Source organism: Phaseolus vulgaris, chromosome 6 (assembly GCF_051622355.1).
Source record: "Phaseolus vulgaris cultivar YP4 chromosome 6, ASM5162235v1, whole genome shotgun sequence".
Taxonomy (NCBI): Eukaryota; Viridiplantae; Streptophyta; class Magnoliopsida; order Fabales; family Fabaceae; genus Phaseolus; species Phaseolus vulgaris.
In genome coordinates this window covers 36,916,525-36,933,393 of record NC_143503.1, presented here as the reverse complement: position 1 = coordinate 36,933,393, position 16,869 = coordinate 36,916,525, and the positions used below count along the sequence as shown (strand labels likewise).

The window sequence follows — 16,869 nt, the reverse complement described above, 5'->3', positions numbered from 1 at the left end:
GTGATCAGAAGAAGAAGGACAATAAGGCTTTGTATCTCATCCATCAAGGGATGAATGACGAGACGTTTGAGCAGATAGAAGGAGCAACAACCGCCAGTGAGGCTTGGACAATTTTGTCTACCAATTATAAAGGTGATGACTAGATCAAGAGGGTGCGTCTTCAAACCCTAAGATGCCAATATGAACTGTTGCAGATGGAAACCACAGAGACTATTGATGTCTATATAAATAAAGTTATTGCCTTGACAAATCAGATGAAGACGAAACACATTCGGAGCAGGTAAAGGTGGAAAAGATTTTGAGATCTTTAACTCCCAAATTTGAACATGTTGTTGCCGTAATTGAAGAGGCCAATGACATTTCAAAAATGACAGTAAGGTTATTGTCTGGTTCTCTACGAGCGCATGAGCAGCGGATGAATGACAATAGTATTGAAAAACCAATTGAACAAGGCTTTACAAGCACAAGCCTCAATTGGTAGCTCCTATCATAAACATGGTAGCTATTTCAACAAAGATCGTGGTGGCCAGAATCATGGAGGCGCTTGGCGCGTGGAACGTGGTCGTGGAGGACGAGAAGACATTTATAATAAATCAAATGTTGAGTGTTATAATTGCCATAAACGTGGCCATTATGCAAATGAGTGCAGATCAAAAGGTGATAATCATGCTGTCAATTGTGCTCAAGAAGAGAGTAATCATGTACAAGATGAAGAGGATCATACAATACTAATGGCAGCCACATCAAATGAAACCCCAAACAATCAGACTTGGTATTTGGATACAGGTTGCATGAATCATATGTGTGGTAAGAAGGAGTTGTTTGCAGATTTGGATGACTCATTTCGCACAAAAGTGAAATTCGGTGATGGCAGGTTCGTTCCAGTGACTGGAAAAGGGAGAATTCTTATCACATTGAACAATGGTGATCACAGGTACATCTATGATGTTTTCTATGTACCTGATATGAAAAGTAATTTGTTGAGTATGGGGCAGCTGGCCGAGAAGGGTTATGTGATTCACATAGTTGAAAATAAATTATCAATTTTTGATAAAAAAAAAGGTAGTTTGATTCTTAAATCCTTTTTATCAAAAAACCGCATGTTTCCAATAGATATTCATATGGGTGATTTCAAGTGCTTGAATGCAATAGTGAATAATGAATCGTGGTTATGGCATTTACGCTTTGGGCACTTAAATTTTCAGAGTTTGGAAAATCTTTCCAAAAGAAATTTAGTGAATGGTTTACCCCATATTCATCACCCTGATCAATTGTGTTAGGCTTGCATTTTTGGAAAGAATCACAGGATACCATTTGTTAAGGAGCCTTGGCGTGCAAAATTTCCTTTAGAGCTTGTTCATACAGATGTTTGTGGCTCGATGAACATATCATCAGTTGGAGGTAATAAGTATTTTTTAACCTTTATTGATGATTTTTCAAGGAAAACCTGGGATTTATGTATTGAAAAGCAAGGATGAGGTATTCCACTGCTTTAAAATATTTAAAGCATTTGTTGAAAGAGAGAGTGGCAGACAAATCAAGATGGTGCGTAGTGACGAAGGAGGTGAGTACAAGTCTAATGAATTCAAGAGGCACTGTGAAGAACTTGGGTTGCAACATAACATAACTTGCCCCTACACACCTCAACACAACGGAGTTGCTGAGAGAAAGAATAGAACAATCATGGACATGGCAAGGAGCATGCTTAAAGCGAAAGGTATGCCAAATTATTTTTGGGCTGAGGCCGTAACATGTGCGGTATATTTGATAAACAGATCACCCACTCGGAGTGTTCTTAACACAACTCCGATTGAGGCATGGAGTGGAATCAAACCCAATGTGCAACACTTGAAGGTATTTGGGTCAATTACTTATGCTCATGTTCCCAAGGCAGCAAGATCGAAGTTGAATGATAAGGCAGTGAAGACCATTTTCATTGGATATAAGCATGGGGGATACAAACTGTACAATCCAATGACAAAGAAGGTGATTGTTAGTCGTGATGTTACATTTGCCGAAAATGAGGAATGGCAATGGAATGCAGCAGCTGAAATAGATTCGAAAAAACGATATATTTATATTTTGAATGATGATATGGAAGATGGAGTCACTCTTGAAGCATCTGCAATTCAACCTGAAGCTGCAGTTCAACCTGAAGCTGCAGTTCAACCTGAAGTTGTAATTCAACCTGAAGTTGCAACTCCAATTGCAACTATGATGGAGCGACCAAGAAGGCAGCAGCGACAACCTGTACATCTTCAAGATTGCGAAGTAAATCTTGATGATGAAGTTGATGACAATGGAGATTTGGTTCACTTTTCTTTTCTTGCAGAATCAGAACCTGTGAGACTTGCCGATGCCATTCAACATCCCAAATGGCAAAAGACTATGAATGAAGAATTGATGGCGATTGAGAAGAACAATATAATGAATCAAATTGGGAAGGTTGTTCCAAATCAGAATTAAGGGAGGATGTTGGTTATTAATTCTGATTTTGTTATTATTAATTATGATTTTATTACCCTTAAACTATTTTACCGTTATATTGCATTAATGGTTAGTTTATAGGCTTGTTAGTATTCCTATTTTATAGCTTCCAGTAATTGTAATTTTATTATATATATGATTGAGTAAATAAAAATGAATAAGATTAGTTTTGCAATTTTGTGCAATTACGTTTAATCAGTTGCTATAACCTTTTGTCTTTTCTTATTTCCTTCAATTAGTTCCTACAAAATCTACAGCAAAAATAGTTGCAGAAAAAACACCCAAAACATTGTCAATTGAAACCCTAAGAACAGTGAAAAACATAAGAAACATAAAACCACGAACATAAATAAAACGGCAGAAAATGTAACAACAAAATTTAAGAAATGATAAAAGTCTCACCTTATATGTTCGGAGCAAATCAAAGTTCGAAACTTTAATGAGAAACTCCAAGAATAGCGAAAAGCATAAGAAACATATAACCATAAACATAAATAAAACGGCAGAAAATACCCAAAAAATTGAAAGAAATGATAAAAGTCTCACATTTTGTGTTCGGAGTAAATCAAAGTTCAAAACTTTAATGAGAAATCCTAAGAACAACGAAAAACATAAGAAACATAGAACCACGAACATAAATAAAACGGCAGAAAATGCACCAAAAAAATTGAAAGAAATGATAAAAGTATCACCTTTTATGTTCGGAACAAATCAAAGTTTGAAACTTCAATGAGAAAACCCAAGAACAACGAAAAACATAAGAAACATAGAATAAAAAATCATCATTTGCGAATAAAAAATACATCAAAACCCAACAGAAGTGAAAAGAAATGATTAAAGAATCACCTGTTTTTCGGCAAATGAAAAGAGGAAATGAGATATGAATGGGTCTTTGTACCTATATATTCTCAAAAACCAATCTTGATAACCATTTCAAAATTTCAAAATTCAAAAATCGCGCCAAGTGAAAAATACCTTAAGAAGAGATTTGTAGTGTTGGTAAGGCAATGAGCAGAAGGTGTGCAGTTGCCAAATCGGTGAAAGAGAAGGGGAAAGTAGAAGAGAGTAAGGGTTTAGTGTGTGGAGGGAATGAAGAGAGTGAGAGGCGTGGTGTGTAGTTGAGAGAGAGAGAGAATGCAGAGGGTCAGAGTGAAAAGGTGAATATGGTGTGCAGAGAGTCTGAGAGAGAGAGGGAGAGAATGCAGAGGATCAGAGTGAAAAGGTGAATATGGGGTGGGTTTATGTGCTACGTGTCGTGCATTTAGAGAGCCACGATGATGTGCCCTGAGAGTGACACGTAGAAACAATTCCCTTTGTGGTAAATAATGTTTTTGAATTTTTTTTTACAGTTTATATATATATATATATAAAATAAGGAAAAGATAAAACAAAAATATATAGTTATCGCATACAATATAATTTTCTTTATATTTAATCAACGAACTAATAGAAGTAAAAAAATTATAAATAAAGAGGATGAATTTAATTTTAGAAAATAATTTGTGGGAGAGAACAAATAGTAAAGAAAAGAAATTATAAGTTGGAATTATTTTATATAATTTATTTCACATAACTGTTTTAAATTTTTATTTAAATTAGTGAATGATTTAATTTTAATTTATAAAGAAGCCATTTCTCTCTCTCTCTAACTTTTTACAAAGGCGTCGTTTACCAACAAAACTACACCTTAAAAAAAAGATAAAGCATTTAAATGGAGCCAATGAGTTTTTGCTTAGAGAATAAATAAATAAACATTGACCATTCATAATGCTAATTATTTGCATCCACATCTTGTACTATTTATTTCGTCTTATTTATTAACATGTAAACATTTCTCAAAGTTTTTATGTTTTTACTCTTAAAATTGAAATTAGTAGAAAAATCTACTGTGCCGGCTTGATTAAGAAAGGTTAGTATGACGAGAATGAAAAGAATTTGTTTAACTTTTATCCTATTAAATATAAGATAATATTAGTTTGACTCAATTAATGTGATGAAATATTTAGTTCTTTTAAACAAGATCTAGATACTGCAAATAACATTTAAGTAGATTTCAGATAAAAAAGAAACGTATTTAGTTAATAATTTGATTTCTTTTATTTATTTATTTTATGTGGAATGAATGTGTTTCACTGTGTGTGGTGGCAAAGTAGGGATAACAAGACCACATTTGAGTGACCAATATCTTCCCATATATATAAATAAATAAAGAAGTACGTGCCATGATTATGCATTCATATTCTCTTCCACGGTTCTTCCTTCTCCCAGATCTACCATTATATCCATGACCATGGAGGTTCACGACGCCAACCCTTTCTCTGTTTACTCAATTACTTCCATTCTCTTCCTTCTCTTCATCTTATTCAAATCACTTCAGAAATGGGGTTCCAACAACTCATCCACCAATTTAGCTCCAGGACCTAGAACACTACCTCTCATAGGGAACTTACACCAGTTTGTAGGTTTGCTTCCTCATCACTGCTTGAAAAATTTTGCAGATAAGTATGGGCCAATAATGCACCTAAAACTAGGAGAGGTTTCCAACATCATAATCACCTCACCAGAGATGGCCCAAGAGATTATGAAAACACATGATGTTAATTTTTGTGACAGGCCCAACCTTGTATCGTCTAGAACAGTTTCTTACAACAATAGTAACATAGTCTTCTCTCCATATGGAGAATATTGGAGGCAAGTGCGAAAGATATGCACGGTGGAGCTACTTACCACAAAGCGCGTGCAATCTTTCCGGTCAATAAGGGAAGAGGAAGTGGCAGAACTGGTTAAGAAAATAGGTGAAAGTGAAGGGTGCGTTGTTAATCTCACCCAGAGCATTTACCCCATGACCTATGGAATAACGGCACGTGCGGCTTTTGGTAAAAAGAGCAGATATCAACAAGTGTTCATATCAAAGATTGAGGAGCAATTAGAGCTTATAGGAGGGTTTTCGGTGGCTGATCTCTATCCTTCTAGCAGAGTGCTTGAAATGGTGGCGAAGGTGAAATTTGAGAAAGTTCACAGAGAGGTTGACAGGGTTTTGCAAGACATCATCGACGAACACAGAGAGAGACATAGAAGCAGCAGCGAGTCGGAAGCAGAGGAAGATCTGGTTGATGTTCTTCTCAAGTATCAACAGGATAACGATTCCGAAACTCGCTTAACCGATGACAACATTAAAGCGGTCATCCAGGTTAGTGTGTCTCTCTATACATGACAAATATTTCACATGTTTTTCAACCACAAACATGACACCTACTTTTTAATAATAAAAATATAAATAAAATTATGTTTATATTAAAAAGTAGATGTTAATTCTAATTAAAAATTTATAATGTGAAGTTTGGATTTATTTTATATATTATGAAATGTTTTATTCTTTAAATTAGTTTCTTATGTTTAGGTTGAAAGTGTTATCTTGTACGGGAGACTATATATTTATGGATGACTTGATAGTAGGTGGCTTGAAAAGACTAATAAATTCGTGATAAGATAGACTTTAATTAACTTTAATCTTATATTAAAAAAACTAATATCTTATGTTGAGGTTGTTATCTTGTATGTGAGACTATATATTTATGGGTGACGTGACTTAATAGGAGGTGGTTTGATAAGACTAACAAACTCTAAGATAAACTTTAATTGAATTTGATATTATATTAAAAAACTAATCTCTATGGTTGAGGCGATTTCCTTGTATGTGAAATTATACATTTATGAATGACTTGATAGCAGGTGGTTTGATAACACCAACAAACTTTTGCTAAGATACACTTAATTTATTCTGATATTTTATTAAAAAGTGAATTTTTATATACTAATTTTGAACTTTTTATATTTTATTTTGAACCCTCCTTGATACTTCATGTTATTTCCTCCTCCCCTGTATTAATCTATATTTTGCAGGACATATTTATCGGTGGGGGAGAGACTTCATCTTCTGTAGTGGAATGGGGGATGTCAGAATTGATAAGAAACCCAAGAGTGATGGAAAAGGCACAAGCAGAGGTGAGAAGAGTGTATGGTGAGAAAGGATATGTGGATGAGACAGAATTACATAAAATGATATACTTAAAGTGCATCATCAAAGAAACATTGAGGTTACACCCACCTGTACCATTGTTAGTTCCTAGGGAAAGTAGAGAAAGATGCCAAATCAATGGATATGAGATACCCTCTAAGACTAGGGTAATTATCAATGCTTGGGCAATTGGAAGGAATCATGAGTATTGGAGTGAAGCTCAGAGTTTTAAACCTGAGAGGTTTCTTGATAACTCCATTGATTTCAAAGGTACACACTTTGAATTTATCCCATTTGGTGCTGGCAGAAGGATCTGCCCAGGCATTACTTTTGCCATCCCCAACGTTGAGTTGCCACTTGCTCAATTACTTTACCATTTTGATTGGAAGCTTCCCAACAAAATGAAGAATGATGAACTTGACATGACTGAGTCAGGTGGAATTACCCTTAGAAGAAAAAATGACCTTTGCTTGATTCCCATAATTCCTGAAACTTAAAATGTAATGTCCAAATTTTATGTCATCAACTATTTAACTTTTGTCTTTTACTACTTTCTACTTTATGAATTTTATAAAAAGTTTTGTGTACAACTGTCATCATTATTCTTTCATTTAGTTTATTCAAATTTTAATTTTTTTAATAAAAACATCTTAAATTTTATGTAAGAATGACTAATGTACCTAATATTATGCTTAACATAACATTCCTTCTTTCTTCAACCATTAATTTATAACCTTTAAAATATTTTTTCAATGTAATAAACTTAATAAAACATAAATAATCAAGTTATGCATGTGAAGCATGAAGGTAGAATACAAAAGCTATAAAAAGAAATCTATGTTAAAATGCAAAGAATATATACATACTTAAGGTTCATTACATTCAAAATCAAATCTATGTTAAAATGCAAAGAAATATATACATAATTAAGGTTCATTACATTCAAAATCAATAAATGAAGAAATTCAAATTCAATATATTAGCTATCCAATATATTATGAATACAAGATATTTTGAATATATAAAAAAAATTGTAAAACTTAAAAGATGAAAGTCTTTTCTTTTAGTTCCAGGTGTAGACAATGCAACCAATATTTCACAAAATGTTAAAAAAAAAATTCTCCTTCTAATAAAAGTCTTCTTGTGTCTATAAGGTAATTTTTCTCTTAATTATAAGTTGTTTTCTTGAATAAATATAACTGAGAATAAAGAAATTTAGGAGACAATATGGTGATTTTTATGGTCAATGTGTTAATACTTTAAAAGTAGTTTTTTTACCAATGGATAATTCTGCATGATTTGTCATCGAAATTCAATGCATTTTTTCTTGTAGTCATGGTTGTTTGCCTTTCAATTATTTATGAGTGTTAAACTTTGTTGGTGCTCCAAAGAGTCGATTTCTTCAACCTTTGACTGCTAAAGTCAAATTGAAACTAGCATCTTGAAAAGGTAAAACTCTTAACATGATGGGTCGGATTCAGTTGGTCAATACAGTGATTACTGGATTTCTAACTTATAGTTTTAATATGTATAAATGGCCTATTTCACTTCTTAACCAAGTTGAGCAGTGGTGTCAAAATTTTATTTGGACTGGTGATATTCTGAAAAAAAAGGCATAGTTACCGTGAATTGGAATACAATTTGTTCTCCTATTGAGAATGGAGGTTTGAAGATTATTAATCTTCGTCATGAAAATAATGTGTATCTTCTTAAGTTTGCTTGGAAATTTGCTTATAGCAACATACCTTGGTCTTTTCTCTTGAAAGTCAGGGTTCTTAAATCAAAATACGACTTTAGAATGGTTTATAAATCTCATCTCTTTGACCTGGAATTAAGCAGTTTTATTTTACTATACTTGATTATACTTCTTGGACTGTTGGTACAAGTACATGTACTTTTATTAATTTCTGGAATGATAAATGGTACACTCTGAGTTGGAAATTCTTATTATTAGTTTTGAAACGCTTTGGTTTTCACCCCTCGTTTGTCAGTTGGATTAGTACAATTCTCCGTTCAGCTATGCTTTCTATCAGAATAAGTGGTAGTTTGGTGGGTTTCTTTCCCTACAGTCGAGGTGTAAGACAAGGTGATCCATTGTCTCCTTTACTTTTTTGTCTTGTAGAGGAAGTTCTTAGTAGAGGTATCTCTAAGCTTGTGAATGATAAGAAGATTTTAAATATGGCTAGTCTGAAAGGTTATCTCACTCCCTCTCATATTTTGTATGCTGATGACATTTTTATTTTTTGTAGGGGGGATATTAAGTCTTAATTTCTGTAGGACAATCAAGTTTAGGGTTACTCATATTTTTCGTGAGGGAAATGCATGTGCTGATAAGTTGGCTAATTTAGGGTTCATTCACAGAGAATCATTTCATTGGTATAATAGACTTCCATCTAGTTTGTTCTTAGAATTCTTTATGAACAGGTATAGTCTACCTATGTATTGTTTTTGTTAACATGTGGGTTTTGGTCTAGTCCCCCCATATTTTTGTATTTTCTTTCTTTTTCTTTTTTTTAATAATACTTTTTTCATGTGATGGCAGATGATTGTTGTTACTTGAGGTGTCAGCCTAGCTGATATGTCAAGTTGCATAGTGATGCCTAACATCAAAACTTTTATAAAAAAAATGGTGTTTTACTACTTCTTTCGCAAATATTGCAGGGTTATCTGATAGTGCTACTAGCATTCCGGTTGCAGTCTCTCAGTTTTGGACAGGTTGAAATTGGAATATTCCTTTGTCTTTACAGCAAATGCCTCATTTTTATAAGTATATCATGGTTAGGAAGGAACATGATATTCCTAATTGGATTTTATATGAGTCTGGTCGTTTCACTTTTCAATCGGCTAAGACTTTTTTCTTGAAACCAGAAGTTTCATGTGGTTGGGATAAATTCATTTGATCATCTAGTCCGCCTTCCAAAACTCTATTACTCTATAAATGTTTTCATAAACGACTCAGAATAAAGGTTTACATATATGTTCTACCTTAATATTGAAAAAATAAGAATAATTTTATTTATTTATTAGATTTTAATAAATATAGAATTCTATTATTAGAGTTTTTAGATTTTCAACCAAATACAATTTTAAAAAATTATAAAAAACAATAATCTTAATATATTAAAGTTGTACATTATTATTGAATACTTTTTATTTTACTAATTAACTAACTATAAATAAATAAAATTATAATAAAGAAAAAATATTTTAAGATATAATTGTATTTTGTATTTATATTAAATAGCTTATGATATGAGATTTTTTACAATTGATAATAAATAAATACATCAAACCTTAAAAAGATAAATAATTAAAAATTATATTATATGTAAAAATAAAAGATAATTGAGTGAGAGAGGAGAATGATTCTTCATAAATTAAAATTACATATTTTTTAAGTAGAATAATAAATTAATTTAAAACGAAATATATCAAATATATAGATACTGATTTGATTCTCATATTCAATTTAAAAAGTTAATTATTATACATGTCTATATTCATACTCAATCAATTTAAATAATTTTTACCAACATTAAATCAAATAATATATTTAAATACAATTTTATTTTTAACATGCTTAATTAAAAATAAAGGTTAACGCAAGAAAACTTGTTTGGTAAAACTCACTAAATCATGAAAAATAAGAAAATATGTCATACTGAACTTTATATATATATATATATATATATATATATATATATATTAAATAAGGAAAAGATAAAAGAAAATATATACTTCTCGCATACAATATAATTTTCTTTATATTTAATCAACGAACTAATAGAAGTAAAAAAAGTTATAAATAAAGAGGATGAATTTAATTTTAGAAAATAATTTATAGGAGAGAACAAATAGTAAAGAAAAGAAATTATAAGTTGGAATTATTTTATATAATTTATTTCACATGACTGTTTTAAATTTTTATTTAAATTAGTGAATGATTTAATTTTAAATTATGAAGAAGTCATTTCTCTCTCTCTAACTTTTTACAAAGACGTCCTTTACCAACAAAACTACACCTTAAAAAAAAGATAAGGCATTTAAATGGAGCCAATGAGTTTATGCTTAGAGAATAAATAAATAAACATTGACCATTCATAATGCTAATTATTTGCATCCACTTCTTGTACTATTTATTTCGTCTTATTTATTAACATATAAACCTTTCTCAAAGTTTTTATGTTTTTATTCTTGAAATTGAAATTAGTAGAAAAATCTATTGTGCCGCCTTGATTAAGAAAGGTTAGTATGACGAGAATGAAAAGAATTTGTTTAACTTTTATCCTATTAAATATAAAGATAATATTAGTTCTAACGTCTTATACCTTATCTCAATTAATGTGATAAAATATTTAGCTATTTTAAACAAGATCTACATACTACAAATAACATTTAAGTAGATTTTAGATAAAATAATAATAATAATACGTATTTAGTTAATAATTTGATTTCTTTTATTTATTTTGTGTAATTTATTCCTTTCAGCATAAAAAAATAGTTTTCGATAAACATTTCAATGCAACTCTTTTTTTTTTCAATTAACAAGTGGATCAGATAAATGAACCAAAGAAAGGTAGAGAAAACATACAAAAAATAAAGGACAAATTCTTACTTCACCTCCATATCTTATCAATGTATTTCTATATTTTTTTATTTATTTCAATAATATTCTTTTGAGTATGGGAGAGAAAGTGTGATCTCTTTTTCTTCATTTTCAAATTGTGATGCTTGTTTGAGATAGTTACTTATGGTCGTGGATGATGTTGATGGTTAAGATAAGTTTTATGATGTTTTTACTCATAGTTGTTATATTTTTGTTCACTTTTTTTTTTAAAGTGACGAAATCCATAAAAAAAACAAAATATAAATATGGAGTACAAAACTTAAAAAAATTGATAACATCGAATACAACAAATAATCTCAATAACTTTCAAATGATAAAGTGTTCTATTAAACATTGTGTTATAAAGAAGAAGGTACGAGGATGCAGGAGATTATGGTTCATTTAAAATTAATTAAATTTTGTTAGAAAAATAAAACTCATTTTTCACAAATTAAAAATTAGTTGTTAGAGTTATTTATACACAAAAGATACAAACACTACACATGCATATGTTTTTTTTTTAATTTGTTACTAAATTGATTTAAGTACCGTAATTTTATTTTGGCTGCCTCAATTATTACGTGTTTTTCTTATATTACATTGTAATTATATTTTCTATAAATTTAAATTTAAATAATAAATATAATCTGTTTTGTAAAATTGCAAGGAATGATGTCCACATCCTGGGGATAAAAAACACCATATTTTAGTGACAAATATCTTTCCATAAATAGGAGGCTTGATTGAGGGATTCATTGTATCAGATGGCCATGGAGGTTCACGACGCCAACCCTTTCTCTGTTTACTCAATTACTTCCATTCTCTTCCTTCTCTTCATCTTACTCAAATTACTTCAAAAACGGGGTTCCAACAACTCATCCACCAATTTAGCTCCAGGACCTAGAACACTACCTCTCATAGGGAACTTACACCAGTTTGTAGGTTTGCTTCCTCATCACTGCTTGAAAAAATTTGCAGATAAGTATGGGCCAATAATGCACCTAAAACTAGGAGAGGTTTCCAACATCATAATCACCTCACCAGAGATGGCCCAAGAGATTATGAAAACACATGATGTTAATTTCTGTGACAGGCCCAACCTTGTATCGTCTAGAACAGTTTCTTACAACAATACTGACATAGTTTTCTCTCCATATGGGGAATATTGGAGGCAAGTGCGGAAGATATGCACGGTGGAGCTACTAACCGCAAAGCGCGTGCAATCTTTCCGGTCAATAAGGGAAGAGGAGGTGGCGGAACTGGTTAAGAAAATAGGTGAAAGTGAAGGGTGCGTTGTTAATCTCAGCCAGAGCATTTACCCCATGACCTACGGAATAACGGCACGTGCGGCTTTTGGTAAAAGGAGAAAGTATCAAGGAGTGTTCATTTCAAAGATCGAGGAGCAATTGGAGCTTATGGGAGGGTTTTCGGTGGCTGATCTCTATCCTTCTAGCAGAGTGCTTGAAATGATGGCGAAGGTGAAATTTGAGAAAATTCACAGAGAGATTGATAGGGTTTTGCAAGACATCATCGACGAACACAGACAGAGACATAGAAGCAGCAGCGAGTCGGAAGCAGTGGAAGATCTGGTTGATGTTCTTCTCAAGTATCAACAGGATAACGACTCGGATACTCACTTAACCGACGACAACATTAAAGCGGTCATCCGGGTTAGTGTGTCTCTATACATGACAAATATTTCACATGTTTTCCACCCACAAACATGACACCTACTTTTTAATAATAGAAATATAAATAAACTATGTATATATTAAAAAGTAGATGTTAAGTATACTTAAAAATTTATAAGATGAATTTTTTATATATTATGAAATATTTTAATTTTTAACTAATATTTTATGTTGAGAGTGTTATTTTGTATGCGAAACTATATATTTATAGGTGACTTGATAGTATGTGGCTTGAAAAAACTAATAAACTTTCGGTTTTTGATCATCATGGAGTTATTTTTTTTATTTTTTACTAAAATGGGATTCGTTTAAAAAAAATTACAAATTTAGGCAAGTCGTGTCAATTCGGCACGACTTCATATGTACAAATTGTCTCAATTAGGCACAACTTCTGCCTTGTCATACTGAAGTCGTGTCAACTTGACACGACTTTTGCCACATCATAATTTGTTTAGTTCTAATTAATCTCTTATCATCATTACATATTCTGTCTCTAGCTATTTATTTTGCAAATTCACAACAATAATTCTCTATTTATTTTTCAAATACAATAAATTTTTATTTATCTATTTATTTCTAAATTCAATAACAATTTTCTTCATTTTTTAATTAATCAAATTATTGTATTACATTACTGTCAAACATGATTCATACACGATTATCCAATTTTTTGTTCCTTAAAACTAACACTCTTAGAAAATTATGTATCAAATTAATTTTTAACATTACATAACTTACTACCCAATATATAAACAATAAAAAAAAAATATGACGTGGTAGAAGTCGTGCCAAGTTGGCATGACTTCAGTATGACAGGGCAGGAAGTCGTGCCAAGTTGGCACGACTTCAATATGACAGGGCAGAAGTCGTGCCAAGTTGACACAACTTCAGTATTACAATGTAGAAGTCGTGCCTAATTGGGACGATTTGTGCATATGAAGTCGTGTCGAATTGGCACAACTTGCCTAAATTTGTAATTTTGTTTAAACAGACCCCATTTTGGTAAAAAGCAAAAAAAATAACCCCATCATGATCATAAACCCATAAACTCTTGTTAAGATAAATTTTAATTGACTTTGATATTATATTAAAAAAATTAACATCTTATTCTGAGGTTGTTGCCTGTATTTTGGACTATATATTTATGGATGACGTGACTTAATAGCAGGTGGTTTGATAAAACCAATAAACTCTAAGATAAACTTTAATTGACTTTGATATTATATTAAAAAACTAATATCTTAAATTGACACTGTTTGCTTGTATGTGAGACTATACATTTATTGATGATTTAATAGCGGATGGTTTGATAGGACCAACAAACTCTTGCTAAGATACACTTTATTTTACTTTGATATTATATTAAAAAGTGAATTTTAACTACCTTTAAAAATTATATACTATATTGGTTGTGTATTCCTTTATATAATAATTTTGAACTTTTTATATTTTATTTTGAACCCTCCTTGATACTTCATGTTATTTCCTCCTCTCCTGTAATAATTTATATTTTGCAGGACATATTTATCGGTGGAGGAGAGACTTCATCTTCTGTAGTGGAATGGGGGATGTCAGAATTGATAAGAAACTCAGGAGTGATGGAAAAAGCACAAGCAGAGGTGAGAAAAGTGTATGGTGAGAAAGGATACGTGGATGAGACAGAATTACATCAGCTGATATACTTAAAGTGCATCATCAAAGAAACATTGAGGTTACACCCACCTGTACCATTGTTAGTTCCTAGGGAAAGTAGAGAAAGATGCCAAATCAATGGATATGAGATACCCTCTAAGACTAGAGTGATTATCAATGCTTGGGCAATTGGAAGGAATCCTGAGTATTGGAGTGAAGCTCAGAGTTTTAAACCTGAGAGGTTTCTTGATAACTCCATTGACTTCAAAGGTACACACTTTGAATTTATCCCATTTGGTGCTGGCAGAAGGATCTGCCCAGGCATTACTTTTGGTATCCCCAACGTTGAGTTGCCACTTGCCCAATTACTTTACCATTTTGATTGGAAGCTTCCCAACAAAATGAAGAATGATGAACTTGACATGACTGAGTCAGGTGGAATTACCCTTAGAAGAAAAAATGACCTCTGCTTGATTCCCATCATTCCTCAACCTTAAAATGTAATGTCCAAATTTTATGTTATCAACTATTTAACTTTTGTCTTTTACTACTTTCCACCTTATGAATTTTATAAAAAGTTTCTTTATGAGTTGTTATCATTATTCTTTCATTTACCTTATTAATTTATTCAAAATTTATTTTCTTAATAAAATAAAATCATTAAATATAAACAATTTTTAGAAACAAAATAATTAGTTGTTATAATAACTATAAACTATTTTGAAGACTAAAAAAAAATATTTCTAAATTAGTTTATATTATTATTAAATGCTTTCTAAATTGGTATATGATTAGCTGTCAAGGTTTTAACTACTAATTATTTAGATTCTAAATTTGGTAGAAAAAATTTGGTTGTTAATTTAGAAACCAATTTTTTTTAGTATTTAAAATAGTCTCTAATTTAGTCACTAAAACAACTAATTATTTTTTTTTTCTAAAAATTGATTTTTATTTCATGATTTTATAATGACCTTAAATTTATTTCTTTCAAAATAGTTTTCAATGAAATAAACTTAATAAAACATAAATAATAAGTCATGCATATGAAGCATGAAGGTAAATACAATAGCTATAAAAAGAAATCTATGCATACTTAAGGTTCATTACATTCAAATTCAATATATATTAGCTATCCAATATATTATGAGTACAAGATATTTTAAATATATAAAAATAAAAAGGAAGAAATTGTAAAACTTAAAAGATGAAAGTCCTTTCTTTTAGTTCTAGGTGTTGACAATGCAACCAATACTTCACAACATGTAAAAAAGTGTTTCCCCTTCTAATAAAGTTATCTTGTGTCTATAAAGTGAACTTTCTCTTAATTATATGTTGTCTTCTTGAATAAATATAACCGAGAATAAAGAAACTTTACTGAGAACTTTCATATATTGAATGATTTCAATTTTTTTTGTACTCTTTGGTTTGATTTTGGTATGTCAAATTTTATGTATTATTATTATTATTATTATTATTATTATTATTATTCAATCTCACAAATATTTAGATTTTAATTTTAGTTAAAAAATATTAAATTTCAAGACATTTTCACAAGTTTGAATAGATTTTTTAATATTGAAAAAATAAGAATAATTTTTTTATTTATTAGATTTTAATAAATATAGAATTCTATTATAGGAGTTTTTAGATTTTCAACCAAACACAATATAAAAAATATTAAAAAAATAATCTTAATATATTAGATTTGTACATTATTATTGTATACTTTTTTTATTTATTTTACTAACTAACTATGAATAAAAAAAAATATAATAAAGAAAAAAAATATTTAAAGATATAATTGAATTTATATTAAATAGCTTATGATATAAGATTTTTTACAATTCATAATATATAAAAACATCAAACCTTAAAAAGATAAATAATTAAAAATTATATTATATGTAATAATAAAAGATAATTGAGTGAGAGAGGACAATGAGTCTTTTTATGTCTGTTATTCACGAGTATTTTTTTTATGTAATAATAATAATAATAGTTACAATAAGAAACAAAAAGCCACTAAAATAAAAAATATATGATAAAAATACATTTACAAAAATAAAGGTAAAATTGTAACTAAATTATATGCACCACAACCGTTGAAAAAATAATACTTTTTATATATTAATATAAATATATTAAAATTTATAACACAAGGATGGATATTATACAAAATGTGTATTTCAAAATGTTGAGAAACATCAAATATTAATATTTTTATAAATTTATTCCATATTTTAATTTCAATTTTTTTTATAAATGTTACATATTTTAATAATGTTACACATTTTTGTCTCATTATTTAATGGTGCACATTTTGTCTTAGCATGGTAAATTTTTTGTTTTTGTATAATGTTATAGTGCATATTTTGTCTTCACATTATAACATGACCAAAACAAATTTAATTTAAAAGAAGAAACTAAGCAGAAAA

General features: G+C 30.1%; 2 protein-coding genes across 2 annotated transcripts; both read left to right on the top strand.

Moving 5' to 3' along the window:
• The first annotated feature begins 4,715 nt into the window (after positions 1–4,715).
• LOC137832827 (cytochrome P450 71D10) lies at positions 4,716–7,092 on the top strand. Its single transcript, XM_068641182.2, has 2 exons — positions 4,716–5,677; positions 6,391–7,092. Exons 1-2 carry the CDS (start codon positions 4,772–4,774, stop codon positions 7,000–7,002), a joined length of 1,518 nt encoding a protein of 505 aa, XP_068497283.1. The 5' UTR covers positions 4,716–4,771; the 3' UTR covers positions 7,003–7,092.
• A 4,752-nt stretch (positions 7,093–11,844) lies between these two features.
• Positions 11,845–15,020, top strand: LOC137832828 (cytochrome P450 71D10). The gene is made up of 2 exons (XM_068641183.2): positions 11,845–12,781; positions 14,320–15,020. Exons 1-2 carry the CDS (start codon positions 11,876–11,878, stop codon positions 14,929–14,931), a joined length of 1,518 nt encoding a protein of 505 aa, XP_068497284.1. The 5' UTR covers positions 11,845–11,875; the 3' UTR covers positions 14,932–15,020.
• The last annotated feature ends 1,849 nt before the right edge of the window (positions 15,021–16,869 follow it).